This window comes from Trichoplusia ni, chromosome 15 (genome assembly GCF_003590095.1).
Source record: "Trichoplusia ni isolate ovarian cell line Hi5 chromosome 15, tn1, whole genome shotgun sequence".
NCBI lineage: Eukaryota > Metazoa > Arthropoda > Insecta > Lepidoptera > Noctuidae > Trichoplusia > Trichoplusia ni.
This window is the reverse complement of record NC_039492.1, coordinates 1388595-1411440: the sequence shown is the minus strand read 5'-3', so window position 1 is coordinate 1411440 and position 22846 is coordinate 1388595. Positions and strand designations below refer to the sequence as shown.

At 38.7% G+C, this 22846-nt stretch overlaps 3 protein-coding genes across 6 annotated transcripts; all 3 read right to left on the bottom strand.

The window, feature by feature from the left end:
• Window positions 1-245: 245 nt before the first annotated feature.
• On the bottom strand, window positions 246-2713 carry LOC113501376. Its single transcript, XM_026882509.1, has 5 exons — window positions 2709-2713; window positions 2529-2666; window positions 1952-2216; window positions 1341-1484; window positions 246-1000 (listed from the first exon to the last, which is right to left on the bottom strand). The coding sequence occupies exons 1-5, from the start codon at window positions 2711-2713 to the stop codon at window positions 893-895; spliced, it is 660 nt and encodes a 219-aa protein (XP_026738310.1). The 3' UTR covers window positions 246-892.
• Window positions 2680-15388, bottom strand: LOC113501266 (CAP-Gly domain-containing linker protein 1-like). Of its 4 annotated transcripts, none has more exons than XM_026882353.1 (18): window positions 15284-15388; window positions 14675-14779; window positions 13740-13996; window positions 12139-12181; window positions 11500-11534; window positions 11324-11372; window positions 7219-7323; window positions 6673-6798; window positions 6240-6314; window positions 5956-6039; window positions 5610-5750; window positions 5326-5406; window positions 4921-5025; window positions 4615-4680; window positions 4335-4445; window positions 3964-4063; window positions 3472-3590; window positions 2680-3349 (listed from the first exon to the last, which is right to left on the bottom strand). In XM_026882353.1, the coding sequence occupies exons 1-18, from the start codon at window positions 15338-15340 to the stop codon at window positions 3176-3178; spliced, it is 1833 nt and encodes a 610-aa protein (XP_026738154.1). In that variant the 5' UTR covers window positions 15341-15388; the 3' UTR covers window positions 2680-3175. The 4 variants fall into 4 exon arrangements, with proteins under 4 accessions (XP_026738154.1, XP_026738155.1, XP_026738156.1 ...); XM_026882354.1 differs by having other exon boundaries at window positions 13839-13996; XM_026882355.1 differs by lacking the exon at window positions 14675-14779 and having other exon boundaries at window positions 2681-3349.
• Window positions 15389-15427: 39 nt separating this feature from the next.
• LOC113501268 lies at window positions 15428-22672 on the bottom strand. Its single transcript, XM_026882357.1, has 8 exons — window positions 20473-22672; window positions 20043-20174; window positions 18285-18370; window positions 17739-17831; window positions 17274-17331; window positions 16842-16940; window positions 16241-16423; window positions 15428-15885 (listed from the first exon to the last, which is right to left on the bottom strand). Exons 1-8 carry the CDS (start codon window positions 20629-20631, stop codon window positions 15661-15663), a joined length of 1035 nt encoding a protein of 344 aa, XP_026738158.1. The 5' UTR covers window positions 20632-22672; the 3' UTR covers window positions 15428-15660.
• Between the last annotated feature and the right edge of the window lie 174 nt (window positions 22673-22846).

The following is a 22846-nucleotide window of genomic DNA, read 5'->3' as shown; positions in this document are numbered from 1 at the left end:
CAAATTATTGACAGTTTTTTATAATTTTTGTGCAGATATGACATAAATAAATATAGTTTTATAAAATGTAGTTTCATTACACATACCCCTTTATTATCGCCATAAGCCATGTAGTGCATTTGATTTCTGCAATTGCCTTACTTCAGTATCGGTACCTACCTATCTACTGAAACCGTTTCCCAGAAATTTGTTTAAATATTCATGTAGAACACATCCTAAGTCTTACGTATAAGGTTTGTTAAATAAAACCACTCAATAAAACAAAACAAAATTGTTATTGATAAATACAATGACTATAAATAAGACTAGTAAATAATACTGTTATTACTAAAATTAATAAATGTACTAAAATGTCTTTAAAATAATTCTACTAAATGCCTTAAACTGGCAACTCTTTTTGGTTTTACAGTCTAGCAACCCTTTATGTGACTTGAGCTGGATATAAGTGTTTTATTGAAAACTTGATTTTATTTTTCTGTATTATTCATTTCTAGTTGCAGTCTAATCTTTCGGTATTCAAAAGTTATTGTATCAAAATGCAAATCTGGATAGCAACAGTTGCTCCTGAAAAGCTTACAGTAAGTGCCCTGGACGGAAATTAAAAGTACCAAAAGACAAGAATACCTGACGTAGTCATGCACCCTGAAGTGTACTTCCATTCTGGAAAGTTAAATCTAACTTTAAAGTTCATACTGTGATGATACTGTCAGTAAACCAGTTAACGGTGAGTGTCATCAGTGGAGAGCAGTGCATCTGAGCCAAGTTTTAGGATTCAAATTAATCCGGTAACTGAAACATTTCTCCTAAGCGTTGCTATGTCAGTCAGTAAAATCGTCTTTTAAGTAAGGTAGTTTCTGATATCACGATAAGTGTGGGCGTCCGCAGTTTTAAGTCACCGCGAGTCGTGAGGCCTGGTCCAGCGTCTTTGCCCGTCTGCGAAGGCTTCAGCCATCTGCTCGACGCGAAGAGCCAACTCCTCGGGATTGGGAGATACATCACGCTGAAAAATATAAGAAGGTATGTGTCTTTTTTATGTCTTTTCGTCTAAATATTGGGTGATTTGTCAATATAACATTCGTGTGTGCCTTGAAGTTTAGTAGTTGAATTTGGTTAAATTTCTTTCATTGCCAAAAGGTTCAGTTACCTTTTCCTAACCTTTTTTGGAAGGGAAGATTCTCTGTATTTATTTATTTTCCATCAGCTTACTGGACTTTAGTCCGGCATAACCTTATGCCAAACTCAAAGCAGAATAAGCACATATCAAGTTCCTCAGGCAAGAGTATTTTTGAACAGAGCAGATAGTGTTGTTTAGATGACGATGTAAGGTATATGGTAGTTACAAGTTCCCGCGTGTCCCGTCGCACGCGCACGGCCCGCACGTCCCGGCGCGTGCAGTAGGGGAAGGGCGGGTAGCGCGGGTCCTGCCCCGCCTCGCTGCGCAGCGGCTCCTGCACGCCCGCGTCGCAGCGCCACGCCTTGCAGCGCTGGGGACAACACAACATCACACTGAGCGTCTCTTCTGACAGATCGTAACGCCACGCATTTCCAGATTACTAGGAGGAAATGCATTCCTAATTTGGAGACATCCTAGTAACCATAAGCCATATAAGGAACGCTGAAAATTTAGGTATGTTACTGCAAAGGAGTCCCATTAAGAAACATACTGGCACATTTCGTTCCATTCACTGGAATTCCAGTTACGCTTTATAATTCTGGGTTGCATATTAGAAAATTTTAGAAAATATACCTAACATATAGATAATATAGCTTAATCAGCTGCTCAATAAATGGCCTAGCAACTTTACTAAACGGCGCGGCGTTTAGCTGTCTTCCTAGACCATTAAAATTTCACTGATTGATCAGACAATTGTTGTAAAATGCCCGCTTTCATTGGGCTTGGCTGGGCTGCGACAGTTACATGATTCGAAATAACCTACAAGCAGAACCTTACCCTATTCGAACATGGCTTCTTTATTCGTAGAAGGGGCACAGCAGTGGAGCAGCTAGCTATCTCGCTCAGACTCGGGCTGCGGCACTGATCCTGCATGTCTTCCGACTTGCAGAAGCTGCGTCCGTCGCGGCTGGACAGGCACTTGGAGCAGCTCGGGCCGTTGTCCGACGTACTCGTGTGCTGCGAGTCACACTGTCTCTCTTCCAGCCTCTCTTGGAGCGCTCCTAAGATGACGTCCTTTTCTTTTATTAGGTTGGCTTGCTCTCTGCAAAACAAATGTTAAGTTACGAATACTTCATTACGTGCTTTCGATATTGTCGTTTGGTGTTGGTACGTGCAGTGTTCTTTGGATTGTGAGTTATAGGATAGTAGCCTTAACTCGTCTCTAGGTCTAGTGGTAAGTGGCCCTGACAGCTATACCAGAGGTTGTGGATTCGATTCCTACTGTGGACAAATGTTTGTGTGATGAGCACGATCATTTTTGTGTCCGGATGTAATTTATCGGTAATTTGTACGTATTTAGGTCCATGTATAATGCAATCGTTGCCTAGTCGGAGAGCAGCCGTCCCGGCGTCACCTGTGCTTGTCGCGCATGCGGCGCACCCAGTGGCGCACGGCGCACACGGCGTGGCGCGCCTCCCCGCACAGCGCCGCGCCGCGCGCGTGCGCCGCCTCCAGCTCCGCCTGCAGCTCCGCTACGCTGCTCGCCTTCTCCCTGGTGCGGACACACGAGACACGTTACTTATAATATACTTACCCCATAATAATATGATATCATTTTGGTAACTCCTTCAGTCGTATATGTGAGACAGAACGATCGTCTTTTATGTAAGGTAGTTTCTGATATCACGATAAGTGTGCGCTAGTGTCTGCGGTTTGAAGTCACCGCGGGTCGTGAGGTTGGCGCTGGTCCAGCTTCTTTGCCCGTCTGCTCGACGTGAAGAAGTAAGGAATACTTGTTTTGAGTGCTGAATGAAAAATATCGCAAGTTTCGAATCGTATCAGGACTGATCATCGGGGATAAAGCGTCGAGAGGCATCCAGTAGCCACTAATCTGAATTTGCGCTAACAATAATATCATGGGCGTAGAAAACCACGGGCTCTGAGTGGAGCATCAGCCAACTTTACAGGTCTGAGCCAGGGTGAGGCAGGAGTCCCAGCTTGCTCCACTGTGGCTACGTCCGTGAATGATACTCCACATGCAAGGAAACACACAGATCGAAGTTAGCAAGGCAAACCCGTGCACCTGTAGCAAGCCTCGATGTGCTCGCAGTGTCCCCTGGCGCAGGCCAGGTCGGCTTCCAGCTGCTGCACACGCTGCTCGCTGTCCGTCAGCTGCGCGCGCCACAGCGCTACCTGCGCCGTCAGGAACGACACCTCGCTGCGAACTTTGCAGTTCTGGGGAAACGATCATCTCTGATAAGTACCGTGCTCTCTAATTTTTGTTGCTTGGTTACTCAAAAAGTATCTCAAACAGATTTCCTTTTTTAGTCCGTCTATAGAAGAAATTATCTCCTCACCTCCTTAATCAATTGATTGGCCTTCTCCAGTTCCTCACTAAGTTCCTTGATGCTGTTGGCTTGACATTCGTTCTGCTTCTGCAGCTGTAACATCTCTGTCATATTGTCTTGCAGTTTCTCTGCAATACACCAATAATTTGTCATCATATTTCATGGAAGTTTATTACATTCTGACGCAAATGTACTTGACAAGGTTAGGCTGATGTTTGACACATAGATTATGTATATGGACCACCATGTATCCAAATAGATCCTACTAGTCTTGGACGCAGGAAATTTAAGAGTGACTAAACTTAGAGCATCTGTTCGGGCAATATTCAGTGCAGTTTTGAACTAATGAATCAACAAGAACTTACAGACAATTAATTGGTAAATGAAAAGTGGTTTGGTCACGTCATACTCGCGATGCAATTTGCAAAATCCGTTCACATGATCAAAAGCTATGTGGAAAAGTTTGGCTGAAATGTATTTTTATATTTTTTTATTAACTACCTTCCATACACTGCAGCTGCGCGGTGAGAGCTTCACATTTATTTTTCTTTTCCTTGCATCGTTCTTCTAAAGCCTCTAGTTGTTGTTTTAAACATGTACACTGTAAAAAATATATTTTCGTTAGTTCACTCGGTTTCCCAAACATACAATTATCGTCATTTATTTTGGCTCAGAGATCAGTATTCACCGATTATCTAATACTTCTGCATTTGTGACAGTTTTGCATCTGCATCTATGTATGGTATTGTGCTAGAAGATTATATTTCGTAAGCAATCCCCAGTTTCGACTGGCAACATTTCCAATTTGTCACTTGTTTTATTATTTTAACACATATTTTATTCTTCCTATATTTCTGGATATTTGAACTAACCTCCTCTTCCTTCACCTCTATGTCTTTCTTGTACTTCTGATCGGCTTCATCCTTCGCCGCGAGGGTGCACTCCAGCCCACATATCATAGCATTAAGCTCTTCTATTTTAGACTGGAACAAATGTTACGATAATATTTCATTAGACATTGCAGAAAGCTGTAGCGAAAGTAAGTGGGCACCAACAGTGCGCATTCTTCTACTTGTGGATGTTTGTCAGAACGTGAAAGAATCTTGTTTTAATTTAGAGTTTCATTATAAAAATCATTATATTATATCTTACCTTTTGTGACTCGATTTCCCGTTTTAACTTCTTATTTTCCTCTTCTAAACCACAAGTGCAGTCGGTCTGAAAAAATAAAAAGAAAATCACCTAGAGGATAGTAATGATGCAAAAAAAACTTATGAGGTAGCTAGTACTAGACTGTACTTAAGAGCCTTAAGAGCATTAAATCTGCATTGCAATGAAAAAGATACAAAATATATATTGAGTGAAATAGACACAGCCTAATCGTTTTTCCATTATTCCGTTTTAACCCCATATTTTATAATCTTCTTTCCTAAGACTTCCTCTATATATTTCACATACATTAAGAATGTCCTGCAGCCGCAGGAGCTGGTCCACGATGTCCTGCAGGTCGTCCTGCACGCCCGGCGCCGACACGAACGAGTCCTCGCTGCGCTCCCACATACCCTGGCGTCAATTAAACACTCCGACATTTGGCAAGCTCATTTACTTTATTATCATTGTACAAAATACATTCAAGAAGTCATCAGCACAAAAATACTTAGTGTTAACGCGTGCTATTGAAACATGCACCATTCGAGATAAATTTCGGTCATTTTTTTTCGCGTCTAAATTATTTTCCAACACCATCTTGCAGATCAGAACGTTTGGAAGAGAAGCAGCAAAGGTTTTCTCCTCCGAGTAAGTGGTTAGTACTGATGACACGACAATGCAGTGTTAGTCCAGCAATAATAACGTCTTGAATACCGAGTCATTGTTGGTTGATGTGGAACTGTGAAGGAAGTTTGATATTTCCATCTTCAGATTATCCACTTCTAAGGCGATGTCCTGAAATTAAGACAATATCAGTAAAGCATACCAAGACACGCCAAGACCAAATTGATTTTGCATTAGGAAATTTTTTTGTGGAAGTCCGATACTTTGTCCAGTTGCTTCATGTTAAACCAATTAAGCAGAAACAATGTTCATTATGGATGAAAACTACATCGAACTCCGTGTACTGATATTCTCTAATTATTAGAAACCCTCACCTGACACCTATCCAGGGACCATTTCTGCGTGTTGATGACGGTCTGCAGCCGTCCGATCTGGTCCGCTTTCTGTTTGTCCATCAGCCGCACATCCAGGTACGATTTGCGGAGCATTTCTATCAGGTCTTCTTGCTTTGCCGTCTGAAAATCGTTCATATCAATATCAGATTCCTTAATGAGAGCTTATATTTCTTACTGCGCAGTACCTGTACCATGGACTCTTGAAGCAAGACTGGTATTATTGTAGAAGCAAGATGGAACTGCAAACAAGCTGTGTCTCACTTTCTCAACGCCATGAGTCCTAATTTAAGGTACAATATAAGTGATAATACAATTGTCAACTTACCTCATAGAAACATTCTCTGTAAAGTTCCTCGATGACACTTAAATTGTCCTGCAACGTGCTGACTATGTCATACTGATGCCCCATCTAGAATATACCCGGAATTCACAAAACTTTAAAAGATATCAAAAATTTTCCTATACATTCCGCTTGCTTTAAACGATTGCTTTATGACGGGAAATAAATATATATTTGAGTATCAAAATATTTAATGCTTATTTTTTATATAGCTGTACACTATACTCGATGAATAATAATAATAAACTGCTGTTGTTACATTTAATTACCTGTTTATCTGTGATTATACAGGCGTCACACTTTTCAACTTTGCAAGCTTCCAAAGATTTGCGGAGATTTTGACACTGAAATAAATAAAAGGACAGATGGAAAAAATATGACCCTTTTGAAACGACTGGCATCAAAAATTGAATTGGAAGATTTATGTTTAATCATTTTAGAAGTTGTCATACAAATATTATAGGTAAATGTAAAATTATTTTAATGTGTGTGTTCCCGCTTCACACAAAATGACTGGATCAATTTCGATGAAATTTAGTTTGGAGGTAGCTGACATTTTGAAGTAACATATAAACCGACTTTTTTAGAGGTACTGTTTTTGCTGTGAAGAACTAAGGTACATTAACATAAAAAAACGTACTAAATAACTTTTTTAATCCTTAACTGTATTCACTATCATGGAGTATTCCCCAGGTTGCGTACCTCCTTGGCCTTCCTGTCGAGTTCCCGGCGCAGGTCGGCGGCGCGCTCGCTGAACGTGGCGATGCGCGCCTCGGCCACGGCCAGGCTGCCCGCCTGCACGCGGATCGTCTCTTCTCTGTTCTCCAACTATAGGTACCAGCAGCAACATGTAAAGTAATTGAAATGGTGTGGTTTAGCAGTTAAGTGATAGTAGTATTACACGAGGAGAAATATTCGGACCCAATGCATATTTTCAGCTAAATTCTTGACACTATGGTGAATTTGTATATTGGTTTATGAACGAGCTGCAGGTTCGCTCCGAACACAGATAAGCAATTGGTACAAAATGTTACTTTTAAAAAGCTCTGCCTGATAAAATGTTAAATAATAGAAAAAATCGTGGACTCCGTGGTTTGGAATCTGTAATCGCCAAGAAACAGTGCGTTAGGGTTTCCATCAAAGCCTGTGCCTGGGTATGCCACTTTTATAAGTATTAGTATTACTGGCATTACTGCAAATGACCATGGAGTACTTCGTAAGGGATGTTAGGTAAGAAGACAAGCTTACAATTTGTTGTGCGGAGAGCAGTTTGTTGTAGTAGTACTCGGCGCGGTCCGCGGCATCGCAAGTCGGACTCGCGCTGTCCACCAGGCTGCACGTGGCGGTACTGTCCTGGGAGCACCAACATAATATTATAATGAGGGGAAGTAGTGAGATCAACATTATGAACTAAAGACAATAAGGTATTTGACAAAGAAATACTGTTCAGACCGACCGACAGATCCCCAAAAAGTATTGAAGAGAATATATTTTTCTATAATCTCGTTAACAAAAAATAAGGTTCTACGGTGATTTAAAATCTCATGTGACGTTACTTGCCAGTACACTTTTTACTAGCAAAGGATGTTATTATTTACCACTAAGTACCATACATATCATCTTGAGTGCTTTTAATCTTCCTTGCTTCTTAATGATGTGATAAAATGAAAAATACGCGTTCTATATTTCGCAAATCCCTATTACATTTACAATCACACCTGAAGTATAGTCAGCGCGTACTGTCAGCAAACTCTACGGAGTTTATAGTCCTTCCACACTTTTCCATTCACACCTAACCGGCGCGTGAGCTGCCGCAACTTCCACTAAAGTGATTCAAAACCTATCTTTACAAAAACAAAGTTAAAAAAAACCGGTCATAAACTGCGCGTTGCCGTATCGAAAATACGTAGTTTTGAACGCGCCCTAAACTTTATATCCCATGGTAAGATTCTGCCAGTTCTACCTACAACAGAATCATGTGTTAATATAGTTTGTTAGTTAAAAGGTCAATCACTAGCACATTTCTTGAATTTACTCAATATATTTATATATTCCTGACATATAAATTACGAGGTGTGAAATTGTTTAAACTTGTTGCCGATCAGATGTTATCAGCTGACTGATGTATTATTGTAATACACGCAACATTTGATGTAAACAGCAACCTTCTTTAGGGAAACAGGAAAATAAATGCTTGAACTACTTAAAGGGCGTTTTTAGATAGACCTTTGACTTTAAATAGAGTGCACGAATCAAGGTACATCGTGTATTTTGATATCAAACACTGCTTCTTATTTAAATAAATGAGTGCCATCTGAGTTTAGTTGTCAATACAAGCGTACAAAATATCACACTATGACGAACATTTTGTAAATTCTTCAACTTACAAAACTTATTTAGGCTGATCACACAGACACATACTATAGGTAGATATTGCTATTTCCCACCAAAGCAATATCTTTAAAGGCCACATGAATCGATTAATTAAATTTTCATCCCCTTCTTAAAGATCTGAAAACGTAACGGTTTTTTTGGATGGTGCAGCTAAAAGCCAAATATTTTGAATTGAGGTTGCCATAAAAGTGATCAAAGGTTTACTTACAGTAATTTCGAGGGTGTTAACTTTTAATAGCTTTACTTGGAACTGGCGGCGCCTGCGCAGTTAATGATGCTATATGCTATAGCATATAGCATGGCTCTTGCCGAATGGTTTAGAGGCATCATCGGCCTAGCATTTTCCCAACTTTGTTAGGATCGGCATTAAAAAAATAGCCTTGTCACCCTGAATGGCAATAAGAATTAAGTATATGCAGAAAACCCCAGGAGTCTATCAAGCCATGCATCAATTTTATTTCTACATTCTTTCGTTATGCCATATCAACATCAATAACATAAAAGCTTTTATTAGATTATGTAAAAAATGCAATATTTCTTGCTACTCCTATTTTCAATAAGGTATATTTTTATGTCCTATTGGTAAATTAATATCTATGATAGACAATCGTATCGATACAGAGCAACTTAACCTATATAGACTCAAACCAGCTCTACTTTTTATATTGCAGGGTGATCGATTATTACAAGCAGTAGGTACCAAGTACCAACAAGCACTAAGAAACATGAAACGACCTCTTAATCTTAAGTGGCCAGTTGCGGCCAAATATCTCAATTGATGCTGCAATAAAAATGATCAAAGTCATTGCGGAGCATCAGATCAACAAGATAACTCTATAACTGAGAGGAATAACTTTATTAGTGCTCGGTGTATTGAGTAAACACCGCATACGGACCAATTGTGAAGATCTCAGACGTTTAATCACCTAACGATTCATGGACTAAACCTAAAGATTCATGGATTTTTTATCCTAATGAGTTCGATTTTTAAATATCTAATGCAGGTTTCGTACATGGAGAAAACAATATTTACCCAAAAAAATAATTAAAAGTCCACAGTTCCTAGGGCTATTTTTTCCGCCGAAGTTGTTAAAATTATTAAGTAGTTTTAAGTTATTCATGTTTACATGACTACCTTTTTGAAGTGGAGGTTGGATAAGCATTCGCTTTTAATCCGGTAAGGATGAAAGCCCACGCAAGTATTGTCAGGGGAGTCGCGAATTAGATCGTCGATTCAAGCATTCACTTTAATTAGCTTTATGCAAAACCATGCAATCCTGGCCAAAAGAAAAGTTATTTTCAACTGAGTCTTTACCGATAAAAAGTCAGTTCAAGCAATTTTGTGGACATTAAAAGCATAAAGAAAGATTATTTTTTTAACTGATGCATAATGTCATGATGAATAGCGCAACAATTTAAGTACCTACTTAATCTAATAAGGAAACAGTTAAACACGGACCAAAAAGGTAGAATATATGAAAAGGTAGATTTTTTCTCATTTGCAAAAAAATGGCACAATTTTCTATTTCTGCAGGGTCGGTCTTTATATGTTCTCCGACTTTTGCGAGGTTTTGTTTTTTTTTAACTTATTGTGTTATTATTGGTGCTGAACCGTCAGAAATCACAAACCCGCTAAGATTCAAAATAATAATAATAATACAGAATCTAATCAACCATCCTTTGTCAGAGCAATGAAACTTTGTTGCTAATGTTGTTGACATCGGTAATCGTAGTAAAAAACATGCAAAACAATACTTAATCCCCAATTTAGGTACCACAACAGACCACCATCCCCAACCACTAAATATTGATCACCACCACACTTACTTTGGTCACCTCACTGGCATCAGAGTCCCCGCACATGAGGAGTCCGTTAAACATCATCATCACAACACTAGTATTGACAAACACGGCCGGTAGCGTGCGCGTGCGCATGTGAGCCGCGCGCGAGTGATGCGCCGGCGACGCTGCATCACTATATTTAGATCGTCGTAAATAGTCATTTTTGAAGGGACGGTGGCCCACTTGTGTTCTTTATTCTCATAGCTTGCAAGATGAGGTGAACAGCGTGTTGTTTTGACCTTATTGTTTTGCTTAGCACACCTAGCAGGTGAATAATATTTCACGGAATCATTTTGTATCCTCATAATAATGAGGGGAAATTACCTAAATAAAAGACATTGTAACTCAGGCAGTAGATTTGTACAATAATTGAAATCTGTACCTCACATAATTACTCTTTACTTGGGGCCATATACGTATTAGCTAAGGAACTAAATAACCTAACCAAGTTCTTCCTTTAAAATATCACGCAAGCAAACTCTGATAATGTAAAAAAAACCTACCAAACACCTACGTAGATACTCTCTTAAACAAATAAAGCATTTCTCCATTTATTATTTACACAGCTAAATAAATATTCTGTAATGTCAAATCCCTTTTTTAAAATAACAACACCCTGTATGTCCAGGTGGATCATTAGTAAAAAGTGTTGTGGCGCGTGCGCGCTGGTTTCCGACGGCCACTTCCGCTCGTTTCATCACAACTAGGGACAAACATAGAACTAAACACGAGCGTTTTGTCGCCGCTATCGAAACGAGAATGATGCGATAATGATAACTTGCAGCGTATTTCGGTAAAATAGTTAGAAGTAGTGGAAATGTATGATTTCTAACGCCTGAAGCATGAAAAATGTCTTAAGTTATGTTTGTGATGCTTTACCACATATCTTGCGCAAAAGTAATTCTTAAGTGTGTGATAAACCTTGAGAAAGTCATGTAACTTACTGACTTCTCACACGATACTTTAGTAATTATTTATTTAACAATGTTTTACTCACGCGTATTTATCGGGATAGCCCGACTAGTTTCGGACAAAACCGGAGTTCTTAATCGTGAGCTGTTGCGGCGAGAGGCGTCGCGAGTCGAACTCGTCGTTACTTTGGGTCAACTTAACATACCTTTACAATTCCGCCGCATGCTCTATTCATCACCTCTTTTTCTATCTTCCTGAAAAAAACAACAATATTCACACCTTGATGACGTTGAATAAATAAAAAAACTTTTCAACACTTTTCCCAAACGGAAGTCTTTCATTTAGTCTGTTTTATGAAATTCATGAAAATAAAGAACTCACGTCATAATGGCTGAAGAGCAGGTTGGCTTCGGAGGCTGTAGAGCAACAGAAAAGTGTTACATAACAAACAGATCGAACCAATGATGGATTAACAGTTACTGCGGCAGTTGTTACCGAAGCAGATGAACTCAGTTAATGAGTAAACAAATACGGATCAAACTCGCGCGCTTTTAGCTTTACGGAGGGAGTCAGCGATGCGTACAAACATTGGGAATTATTTTTAAAATAAGAAGGTGTCTGCTTTATTTTAATTGAAAGATATTTCATTAAGTTTATGATGTTACGGGAAAGTTTAAGTTGAAGTTGTAGAATTATCAGTTTTTAGCCTCCTCCAGACGTCCCTCATGTGATACCTTAGACTTAAATTCTGTTCTTTTGTTTTTGCAGTAGATAGGTATCGTCTATCCTCCAGTTTATTCCGGCAGCATTTTGAAACGACTGAAGTAATTTTTATAAGATTTTATTAATTACATTACTGTTCAACCTCATTTCGCATTTTAAAATATTCAAGTTCTACAACAAAATCATAGAATTTAATATCAAATTTTTTACCACCCACACCATGGCGCCATCTATATCAAAACACTCGGCATTTCCTATATTTTTTATGTGCCGTGATTAATTAAAACGATATCTCACCTCGCGTCTCCCGGGACACTCCGGCTGCCTGATGCATCGACCTCTGAAAACAGGTCGCCGTTATAAAAACGTCCGCAACTCGTAAACCGAACGAGCTGCGCGCGCGCCGGTGTTGCCGCTCGTTCAGTGTTGCAAGTTAAATATAGATAGAAATAAAATATGGATTATCTGTTTATGGGTTTGTATTGCAGACGATAAACTTTAATGAATGTTGAGTGTGTAGCAGTAAATGTCGTTTTACATACTCTGTTTTTATGTTGCTTAGTTATATTGAGAAGTTCATTCAAATTGTTTTAATAATATTTCACAAGCTATAATGCATGATAGCATTCTATCCGCCATTTATTTTTAGGGTAACTTTTTCTTTGCAACTTTTACGCAAAGCTATTCAACCGAAAAATCCGGACATGAAAGGGACCGGAAAATAGAGGAAACCTCATTATTATTTTTACGCACCTGCGGTTTTAAGATGTGAAATAACTAAAAACGAATCGAAGACCCGACTGTGCATTTAACCTACCGTGTCCCTTTTACGGTATGATTAACATAGTCATTTAAACGAAACAATAAATATAAAGATGAAGCAAATATCTTCGAGGTGATCTAAATCTACGTTACCCCTCTTTTGATGTATGGTGTTAGGTTCTGGGGCAACTCTGCTGATAAAGTCATGGTATTTAGAGCGCAAAAGAAATGCGTTAGAGCGATGTTTAGGATGCCGCAGACAGAACGCTGTAGACCAATATTTCCTAAAATTAAAGTTTTAACACTTCCCTGTCTATATATATTGGATATGATTATGTTTGTCAGAAATAACAGCAACTTTTTTGTTAAACTGAAAAGCAAGAGACACCAATTTAAAATAAGCTTTATTTCTAACAGAACTGGTCTTTTGAATAATAGTGTGTTTTGCATGATCCCTAGAGTGTACAACCATTAACCTAACTCCTTACTCAAAATATCAAATAATAATATTTAAAAAAATCAAGTAAAGAAAATACTAATAGACAAATCGTATTATTCGGTAAAAGAATTTCTTGATGATAAGTTAAAAAAAAACTGTTAATTTTAATATAAATTTACTTAATTTAACATTGCTTATTGTCTAATACGAATGAAATATAGTATAATATATTAATATTTATTTAAAATTCTCTAGTGTCTATGTCAGCTCTTTGACATTATGTATTTTTTCCATTATATTAAGATTAATAATTGAATGTAATGTTATTATTGGAAGATTGACATTTTTCGTAATTGTATGGACTATTTTTCTAGATATGTTTGCATATGACTCTGTGTTTAATTCGTCTGTACCTAATCTGCATTTAAATTTGCATGGCGTGAGCCTGATTATGGCGATTTATAATTTCACTTAAGAACATCTTGTTAACTTACCCATATTCTGCAAATAAAGTATTTGAATTTGAATTTGAATTTGAAATTTGAAATCCATACCTCGTGACCCAGTACTAAGTGGCACAGAAAGAAGAATCGTGGAAGAATTTCGGCGAGGCCTTTGCCCAGTGGGCGTTATTAAAAAATATCTGATAAAAAATAGAATATAGATTAAAAAATAAGACAAAAATAAATAAACTCACAGCGGGACAATGGAACCATGCTTGACTTTCTTATTGACATATAACTCCTCAACGTAGTTGATCTTGTTGGCGAGCAGTGGCACCTGCATCGGAACACACCTGCTGGGGCACCCCCGCCGGCACTTCGGGGAGCCCATGAGCGAGCAGCTGGACGAGTCCACCGGCCGCAGACATGGCTTCGACGGGGGGCATTTCTTCAGGTGCGACTCAAGGTCCGCTATTGATGCATCCGACACCAGGATCGGAGCCGATGTGGACTGGAGAAATTAAACAGAGTTAAAAATCTCAAACAAATGACAAGTCTTTAAGGATTCCGAAACACAATTGACTGCACGGATTGGTTGAGGTCACCACGCCAAAACCATAGAGCGCGACGTGTCGCGGTTTCATCACCGAGAGTGACAAGCGTTTGCAAGATCCGCGAATGCTTGTCCCGACTTCCTGAGTCTAGGTGTCTTTACGAAGCAGCGAATCGAAAAAAAGGGTATGATAAAGCATGTTGTTATTACCTGTTGTTATTTTTAGTGTATCATCTATTTGTATGTAGCTGAAAGCGCCGCTCACCTAAACCGGTGATACCCGTAAATCTAATTAGGGACTATATTAATATGGAGCTAACGACAATCCTAGCTTAATTACCGCTGACTCATTGAGACTGTGTCGAACGTGCAAACTTCAAAGGGAAATAATAGAGCAAGAGCCCACGACTGCTAGATCTTCGTTACTACATATACAGTAAACAAGCTGAACTTGAATCTGTTCCTGCCACCAAGACAGTTAAGAGCGACCGGCGGCTATCATGTTTGTGCTTACTTAGGTAAATAACAAGTAGTGAAGGTGCATTAATAGCGTGAATAATTTGGTAAACTTAAGATTTTATTAATAACAAAGTTCTGATAGCCGTGGACTCTTGTGCTATAATATAAATAACGCACTCGCTCTATGACTGTGACTTCAGTCGACCTGTGCTCCGGGCACGTGCCACACGGCTTGGTGCTCACGTTCGGCGTCGACGTCGACACTTGATACGATACCGAAGCCTGCTCGCATAAAAAAACAAAACAAAATTAATCATATCTTCTTTAAAATAGAATTATAAAGAAAAAGTATTTTTTAAATGCTGGTGTTGTAATGCTGGTATTATGTTGGTCCAAACACAAGATACTGAACGTAAAAGAATATAAGCTTAAATAATTTAGTCTTGATATTGTTTTTTGGTAACTTACCTTAAGTAAATGTTTAAGTTTGATTCCTAGTTATAGCACTTTACGATGTGTAAAAACACTAAATTATAGAGATACGTTATGTTCCTTTGTCACGGAGTCCGTCGTATGGAAGGACTCAAAATGGTATATTCGTATAACACACTTTTATTACAAACACTGTAGAATGACAGAAAGTATAATATCGTCCAAATTCTACTTTGAGACAGTCGTAGCACGAAATTGGATAAAATAGGATTATGCATCGCTTGTAAATTCGTTCGTAACACCTCTACATGGATAGAAATAATGATTGAGTAAACAAGAGAAACATTAATTTACCGTGCCTCCTTTCTTTGGGAATTCCTGAGATCTTTTATAAAACACTTTCCTGAGCATGACATTTTAGGTTATCTTAACCTACCTGAATTACAATTTTAGGCCATTTTATGAGTTGCTTACCCTTTCCATTCCAGATTCTACTACATAAGGAATTTAATTTAAACATATGTAGAGTTGAAATTATTGTGGCGTAGGTACTTCTCATTTCATTACTTTAAGATCATTATCACTAGATATTTATGGCTCACGTGTAGCTATAGGACATGTGACCATGTGGTTCAACTCTATAGGTTGGGAGAGCAAAATGAAAGAATTTTAACATTAAGAAGCATATCTAAAACTAAACCATGTAGTAACATAAAAGTATATGAAAAGCATCAATCAAGGTTGAGCGAGTCGTCGTGCAGGCCGGGCTGAGCGCGCAGGTCCGCGGGCAGCAGCGCGGGCTCGCGCGGCGGCACGTGGCGCTTGCGGCGGGGCTGCGCGCGCACGCACGCGATCGTCACCGAGTCGTACGACACGGACGAGCCGTGAGGGCACTCCGCGTCGCCGCTCACGTAGTCCTTCGACTTCGGACTGACCAGCTCCGACGAGTCTTTCAGCTGAACCAAATGGAAATACATATATAATTCAGCTGGAACTTCGACATGGATTGAATAATTTCAATTTTATTATAACTAACTTTGTAATGTTTAATGCAAAATGAAAAAAAAAAACGTAATACCGAAAAACGAGATCCTATAATGATATGATAGCTGATGGTTTCCAGATTAAATAAGTATAATTTATAAAGCATTCAGTATAATTTAATTGGGGCTTGTTGTTATTGCTACCAAACTGAGATCTTGAAAATTTGGAGCTTTACAACTTCCATACTCAAATGTTGTGTTCTTCAAGTGATCAAGATACGCTGGCTCAATAATTCCTTCTTTAAAGCGAAGACAGCAGGTACGTTACCTTGGCCTTGGCCTGCTTGAGCTGGCGACACATCTCCTTGATGATGTCCCCCTTGAAGTGCGCGCGCAGCGTGGCGGCGTGGCACTGCTCGTCCAGCGCCGCGCACACGCGCCGCATCGCGTGCATCTCCTCCGACAGGCTCACGTTCACCTTGCGCAGCGCGCGGATGCTGTCGCTGCTCGACTGCCAACACACAAACTAGCATTTCATTTATTAAAAACGACTCCCGCACTAAGGAATTTCATATTTGCATCTTTTTTACAAACATTAAGATTACATTTCTATAAGTCATAAGCATGTTTATCCTATGCAATTCGGGGCACGAACTGCGGCTTGACCCAGGCGATAATACTGAACAGAAACAACATTAGGTATATCATGTGTTATGCGGTTAGGTAGGAAAAAACAAAATTTTGTAGAAACTGCTTAAAACACTTTTAAACGTTAACGTGTGATACGACTTGTAAATTCTCCATAAAAATACTCAAAACGATTCACGGCGAAGATATAAAGCAGTAAGCTTCACAAGTGGTAGAAACTACAATAAACCTCACAACCAATAGTCACCTCGCACCGACAACGATTCGTTATAAGTAGTTACCTTTAGACTAGCCTCCATCTTCTGGATGCGCTCCTGGTACTTCATAGTCTCGTCCTTCAACAACTCGGTAAAGTCCTTCACGGGCACCAGTTCGCCGCACTACAGCCCCCAGCGCACAAACAAGTTTATACAATCAAATCAAATAAGTAATTGTGAAAACAATATCCATAAAATCTAAGTACTGATGCGTGCTACATGCCCTACCTAATTAATTTTAGAATTTAGCAGAAATCAAAAAAAGGTAGAAAGACTAAAAAAAAATTGCGGGCCAAAATTTACATGGAACAATATCAGCGTATGTATAAAAGTCACATCCAAAAATAACTTCTAATGAACAAATAAGGCAAACTTTCAATACTCTCCTACAACGAGTATTCTGTGTTTGGACCAAAATCGTTATTCCCAGACAACGAGTAGAAAGCTCCGCCATACCTCGGTCCCGGTGCAACACATCCCCGCCATCACCTCGGCGTCCTTCTTACACACCTCGCTACAACACAGGAACGTCAAACCAATCATTTGTTACCGCTATCGACGCACGAACAAACTTTAGCCACACAAAATTAACTTTCAATCGTGGAGGTATCCGTCTGACATATTAATAGTCTCAAAGGAAGTCGTTAAAAGAATACATGGTCAAAATAAGTCAATAAATCAAGCGTCTTTTTGCTTTGTTTTGAGACAAAACTCATAGATTATTCAATACTTTTGGGATAGGGAATTTTACGTTAGGTACCTACGAGTACGTTGTAACAAGTCTCGAATTTTATATATTCTGTGTCCAGGAATACTATTTTATATTTTGTGTCACGGATCTACCATCAACTCCAAAAGTTGGTTAGAGCAACTCTATTAGTTGTTTAGCTACCTAATTATGAAATATCATTACAAACTCACGGCGTATGAAACTTGCAAAGCGACATCTCCTTTCTCAGGTTCATTATCGTCTGCTCGTATGTCTGCGCGTCCTTGTTCAACTGTCTTATCTCCCTGCGAAATGTTATTAATATTATAACCTTACCCGATGACTTATTTTAAAGAACTCATAAAATCCTGTACAAGGGACTCCTCATAGCAGTCAAATAGCAAATATTATTCGGCACCACTATCTCTTCATGTAAGACTATTGCAGTTATAAAAGGGAGTCGACGTACTTCAGGGTGTTTGGTTTTCCAAAACTGAATCTGAATTATAAAAGGTGATAGGCACCCTAATGTGACAATAATCCGTGCAACACTTTAAATGGTGCGGTAGGCAATTTGGTATTAATGGCACAAAAATATAAATAAGAGAATGTCAGCTAAGGCACTGAAATGAAACTACTTTTACGGATTTTATCGCGGTTTAATTTTAGATTTTAGTTCCCGACGTTTCGGACTCAAGTAAGGTTTAAAATCCTAGAACAGTTTGTTCCTATTTATAGTGTTCACATCGTTTTCTCACCTGTCCTTAGCTAAATTCTCCTTTTGTAGAGACTCGTTCATTATCCTCAGCTCGTTCACTTTGCCACATATTTGCTTTGGGCCCCTCTAAACAAAAACAATGATTGTTGAAAACTTTGAACCTAAACTTCAGTACCTTTACGACAAGATCTCATAGCAGGTCTATTACGGTTCTGGAAACGAGATAACACCCTAATGCTGAGCTGAGCTTAGTGGTTTTTGCGTCAATGGTCTCATACATCCATCCATCCTAACAAACTTTAGCGTTTATAATATTAGTAGGATGTGTGGTGTGGAAGAAAGTCGCTGCTCTATGACATGTTTTATGCTGTTATTCTTCCACAACGAGGTACAATATTTTTAATTTAAATTGCACAAATAGGCTCTATATGTGTATATAAGGAATAAGGATATTTAATAGGAAATTATAAAACAACTTTACTCAAAAAAACGTTGTATATTCAAAACCACGTAAAAAAAACAATAAAATCTATAAAACTCTGTAATGACGAGTAGTCTTGAATCTTGTTGCGTCTTGTTTGTTGAGATTCTTTGCTTTTCCGGAGTCTCCCTGTTCCAGCTTCTTTTGTCGCCTACAATCGCAAAAACGTCGTGATACAAATTTATCTCTACAAACCTAAGTGATTCCACCAAATATTTTTTCCACTTTGGTATCTAGATTTTTAAGTGTCAACAAATGTAATAAAATCGAATGCGACCGATTAGCAATTATAATTTTTATGGCCACAAAATAATACACAACTAAAAATAAAAGGCAACTAACAAAATTAGTAATTTTATTATAGGACTTCATATTTTTAGATCAAAAAGTCCCTCGTTCAAAAAACAAATAGACAAGTCTATCTACCAAGGAATCTACTTCCTTATCAATAGAATTCACAACTCACCACTCAACAGATCCAAATATATCGGACTCTGTGACCTCAAAGAAGTGTATACCGTCGAGCGAGCAGTAGTCGAACTCCCTGAGACGGCGCAGCACCTCGACGAGGCCGCGCAGGTCCGAGTCCTTGCGCGCCAGCCGCCGCCGCAGCGCCGCGCACTCCGCGCGCAGCTCCGACACCATCTGATGATAGACACCGGTATCACACAAGGAGGTGCTTGTCTTACGTCACGCGACTACTTATTTAGCGAAACAAGAGTAATTTTTGACGCCTTCGCACCGTATGACCAGTATATTAAGTATAGCGCGTCAGTTTTTGGAAAAGTCGTGCTTCCTTTGTAGAGGTAAATGTGGAAATATATTTGAGACAAGGGGCTTGTAGAGACGCCCATTTATCAGACACGGTAAATTTGATACGTAGAAATTGGATTCATAATGTTAATGCAGTTAATCTATCATCAGGTGGTGTACGAAGCAGTTTTTAAACAGGCTCCAAAAATGATTTATTAAAGTTAAAACAAACGTTTTCGCGCGAAGAACAAAAATGCTATTGAATAATTATTCACTTCTACAATTTGTGCTATTTTCAAGAAGAGATAGCTCCCTCGATGTTATAGCCTCCGTTTTCGTTTTCCAATCGTCTCAGTTTTGGACAATGCTATTTTGGAAATTAAATAAATTTGAACAATTATATTTTTCATAATAGTAGCATATTGGGTAGCACAGCATCCCGCTCTACCAAATACTTTGTATGCCTTAGTAAATGACATGGCATTGAAAGTAAAAGGCCCATTCATTAAGCACAAAGTGCGTATATCCAGGATCTATATAACATCCACAGTAAGATCCCCTCACCTCAGTATTCCTCCGGCGTTCTATGATGAGCTTGGTGGTGGCCTCGTTCTCCAGCTCCTCCACGGCGCGCGCCAGCAGCGTGTTCTGCCCCACCAGGTCGCCCACCCACGACCGCAGCACGTCCACCTGCAGCTGGTATACGTCGACGCGCGACGTACACACGTTTTTACACACACTGGTGGTAACTATTATAGTACTAACGGTTGCAAAGAGTTTTTCCCGTAGAGGGGAGGGCTTATACTTTCTCATGCGCCTAAGTTTCATAAAGTTAAGTTTATATTTTAGTTTCGTCCCCAAATTATCTACAACTTCTTATAAATTGGCACTGAGCAATGAACAATTTTACTATGAAAATGACGACGTTCATATCTCTGAAATGAAGCTAATTACGTTGTTGTGTACGGTAAGTACAGCAAGTGTCCAGCCTAACCTTCAGCTTGCAGGAGCCGCCGGCCCTGTCGATGAGCTCCAGCCTCTCCTCGTACAGCCTCTGTATGTCCTTGAGTATCTCCAGCGTGGGCCCGCCCTTGCACACGCACAGCCCCGGGTCCCGCTCCGCGAGCTCACAATCCACCACATTCTGTTCCATCGGGGATTAAACTACATAAAAATACAGCCTCATTGTAAAATTGTGCTAGATTAGCCTGCGTCACTTTGATAGATAATAGTTTTTTCTAGGATATGGCTTGTGCTTAAAGAAGTCGCGGTGCCTGAGTTTCGTGCAATAAGGGTTCATTCTGCATGTGAAACTATTTTGTAACTGTCGATTGTAGTTTTGTATACTGTTTGTCTCATATCCCGTGATAGCTGCTTTAATAACCTAGTCATAAAAATCTAGGATAAGCAAGGGCCGGCAAATACGGCCTATTCTGAGATTTTTTTTCTTCAATCGACTCTGTGGACTCCATAGAGATGTACGAGCCCTGACTCGCCCTTGACCGGTTTTTTGCAGAACTTCTGTAAAATGCTTTTTGCTGTAGGGATGTACGAGATTAGCTGCTTTGATGGCAGCATTAGAACACTCGCTGTCATAAGTGAAACATGAACACAAAACCATGCAGTACTTATTCTCGTACGTACGTTACTAACCCTTCCACACATTTCACCATATTTGGTCCACTAAATCTTCGCAAAAATTTATTTGTAAAAAAAATAAACAAATCTAATATTCACAAGAAATGTATTCGACGGACTTATTTGACTCTTTTTGTTAATATAGGCAAATAAATTGCAGTTTAAAGGGTTAAATAAAACGAAATACTTTTATATACAATTGTGTATATTTGGGTTATATTAATTTGGCTAATTCTTTGTACCTAGTGTATATTCACAGTAAGCTTCCGTTTCTAATGTTTATTTCAACACATAAAAACACTGTCTCTAACAAAGCGACACATGGTCGTGGACCAAAGAGCGCAGAGCTAAAAACATTGTGATCTTCTTAAATTATCCTTATTTCTAAACAAAAAAAAAAGATTCCAAATGATTGATACGGAACTCAACAACATTTTGCAATTTTAAACTTTATATCAACTATTATTGAGTTTCATTTGAAATGAAAACAGTTTTACTTCGTCCAGATTCGAAGACAGTGGTTTTTGAATAAGCGGCAAAAAGAGAACGCACATATACAACAATTATTTCTATCTCTTTCTATTGTATTAAGGTGCGCTCTACATGAGAATCACTAACATGTAACATCAGTACTTGATATTATTAAAGTGAGTGTCGAAAATACACGTCTACGTAAATATATACAAAATTGTCTACTTACACACTACTGCTTAACCATTTAGGATTTAACATGTCACATACGTACTACACAGAAATCTCTAGGAGACAACCTGTCATATAAAACTTATAAGATACGAAACAATAGCATACCGAGGAGAAAATCTGATTCAAATCCAGATTTACACAATCTTGAATTATATTCCTTTGACTATAAGGCCGTTTTTCAAATGTTACAAATAAGTACGATTAAGAAATGCATAACATAAGTAAAGGTGTTGATAGTTAAGTTTGTGTTACATTTAATCATCAGCGTTGAAAAATCTCACTTTGTACTTCCAAAAGAACCTTAAGGTTGAAAATCGTTCGCGCGATATAGAACAACAGGGTTGATTTTAAATATAAAAAAACCTGACAGTAATAATGTTTACCTTATGATGTACCTACTTGAAACAATATCTGATGAAACACTTCCCCAAACCATTGCTTGTTAAGCAAATACTCATCCTCACACAATCATTAACAATCGAATCTTTGCTAAACACTCACAAAATTACTTAACGATCCCTGGTAAAATAATATTCTAAACAGTTAAAAAAAAACATACGATAAACATATCAAACTTATATAAACTTTAAGGTAGCAATACCATACAACTAAACAGATACAAAATCAATACATAAATTACATCTTTTAATAAGCACTTAGTGCGTGTAATCTCGTGTTATATCGATGTGCCTTTCAGGTAGTAGGGACATAAATTAACAATCAATAATAATAGTTTTATAAAACATTGTGAATCATCGACTAGTTTAATACAAAGTACGTTTATTTTATTATTAAATGATGTAACGGTTTACTCACGCGTATTTATCGGGGTAGCCCGACTAGTTTCGCGAGTCGAACAGTTCGACTCGCGATCCCGCCGCGTCTGCTCATGATTAAGGACTCCGGTTGGGTCCGAAACTAGTCGGGCTACCCCGATAAATACGCGTGAGTAAACCGTTACATCATTTAATAATGAATCATTCTCACGACAGTTACTATCAAAATACGTTTATTTTGTTAATGGC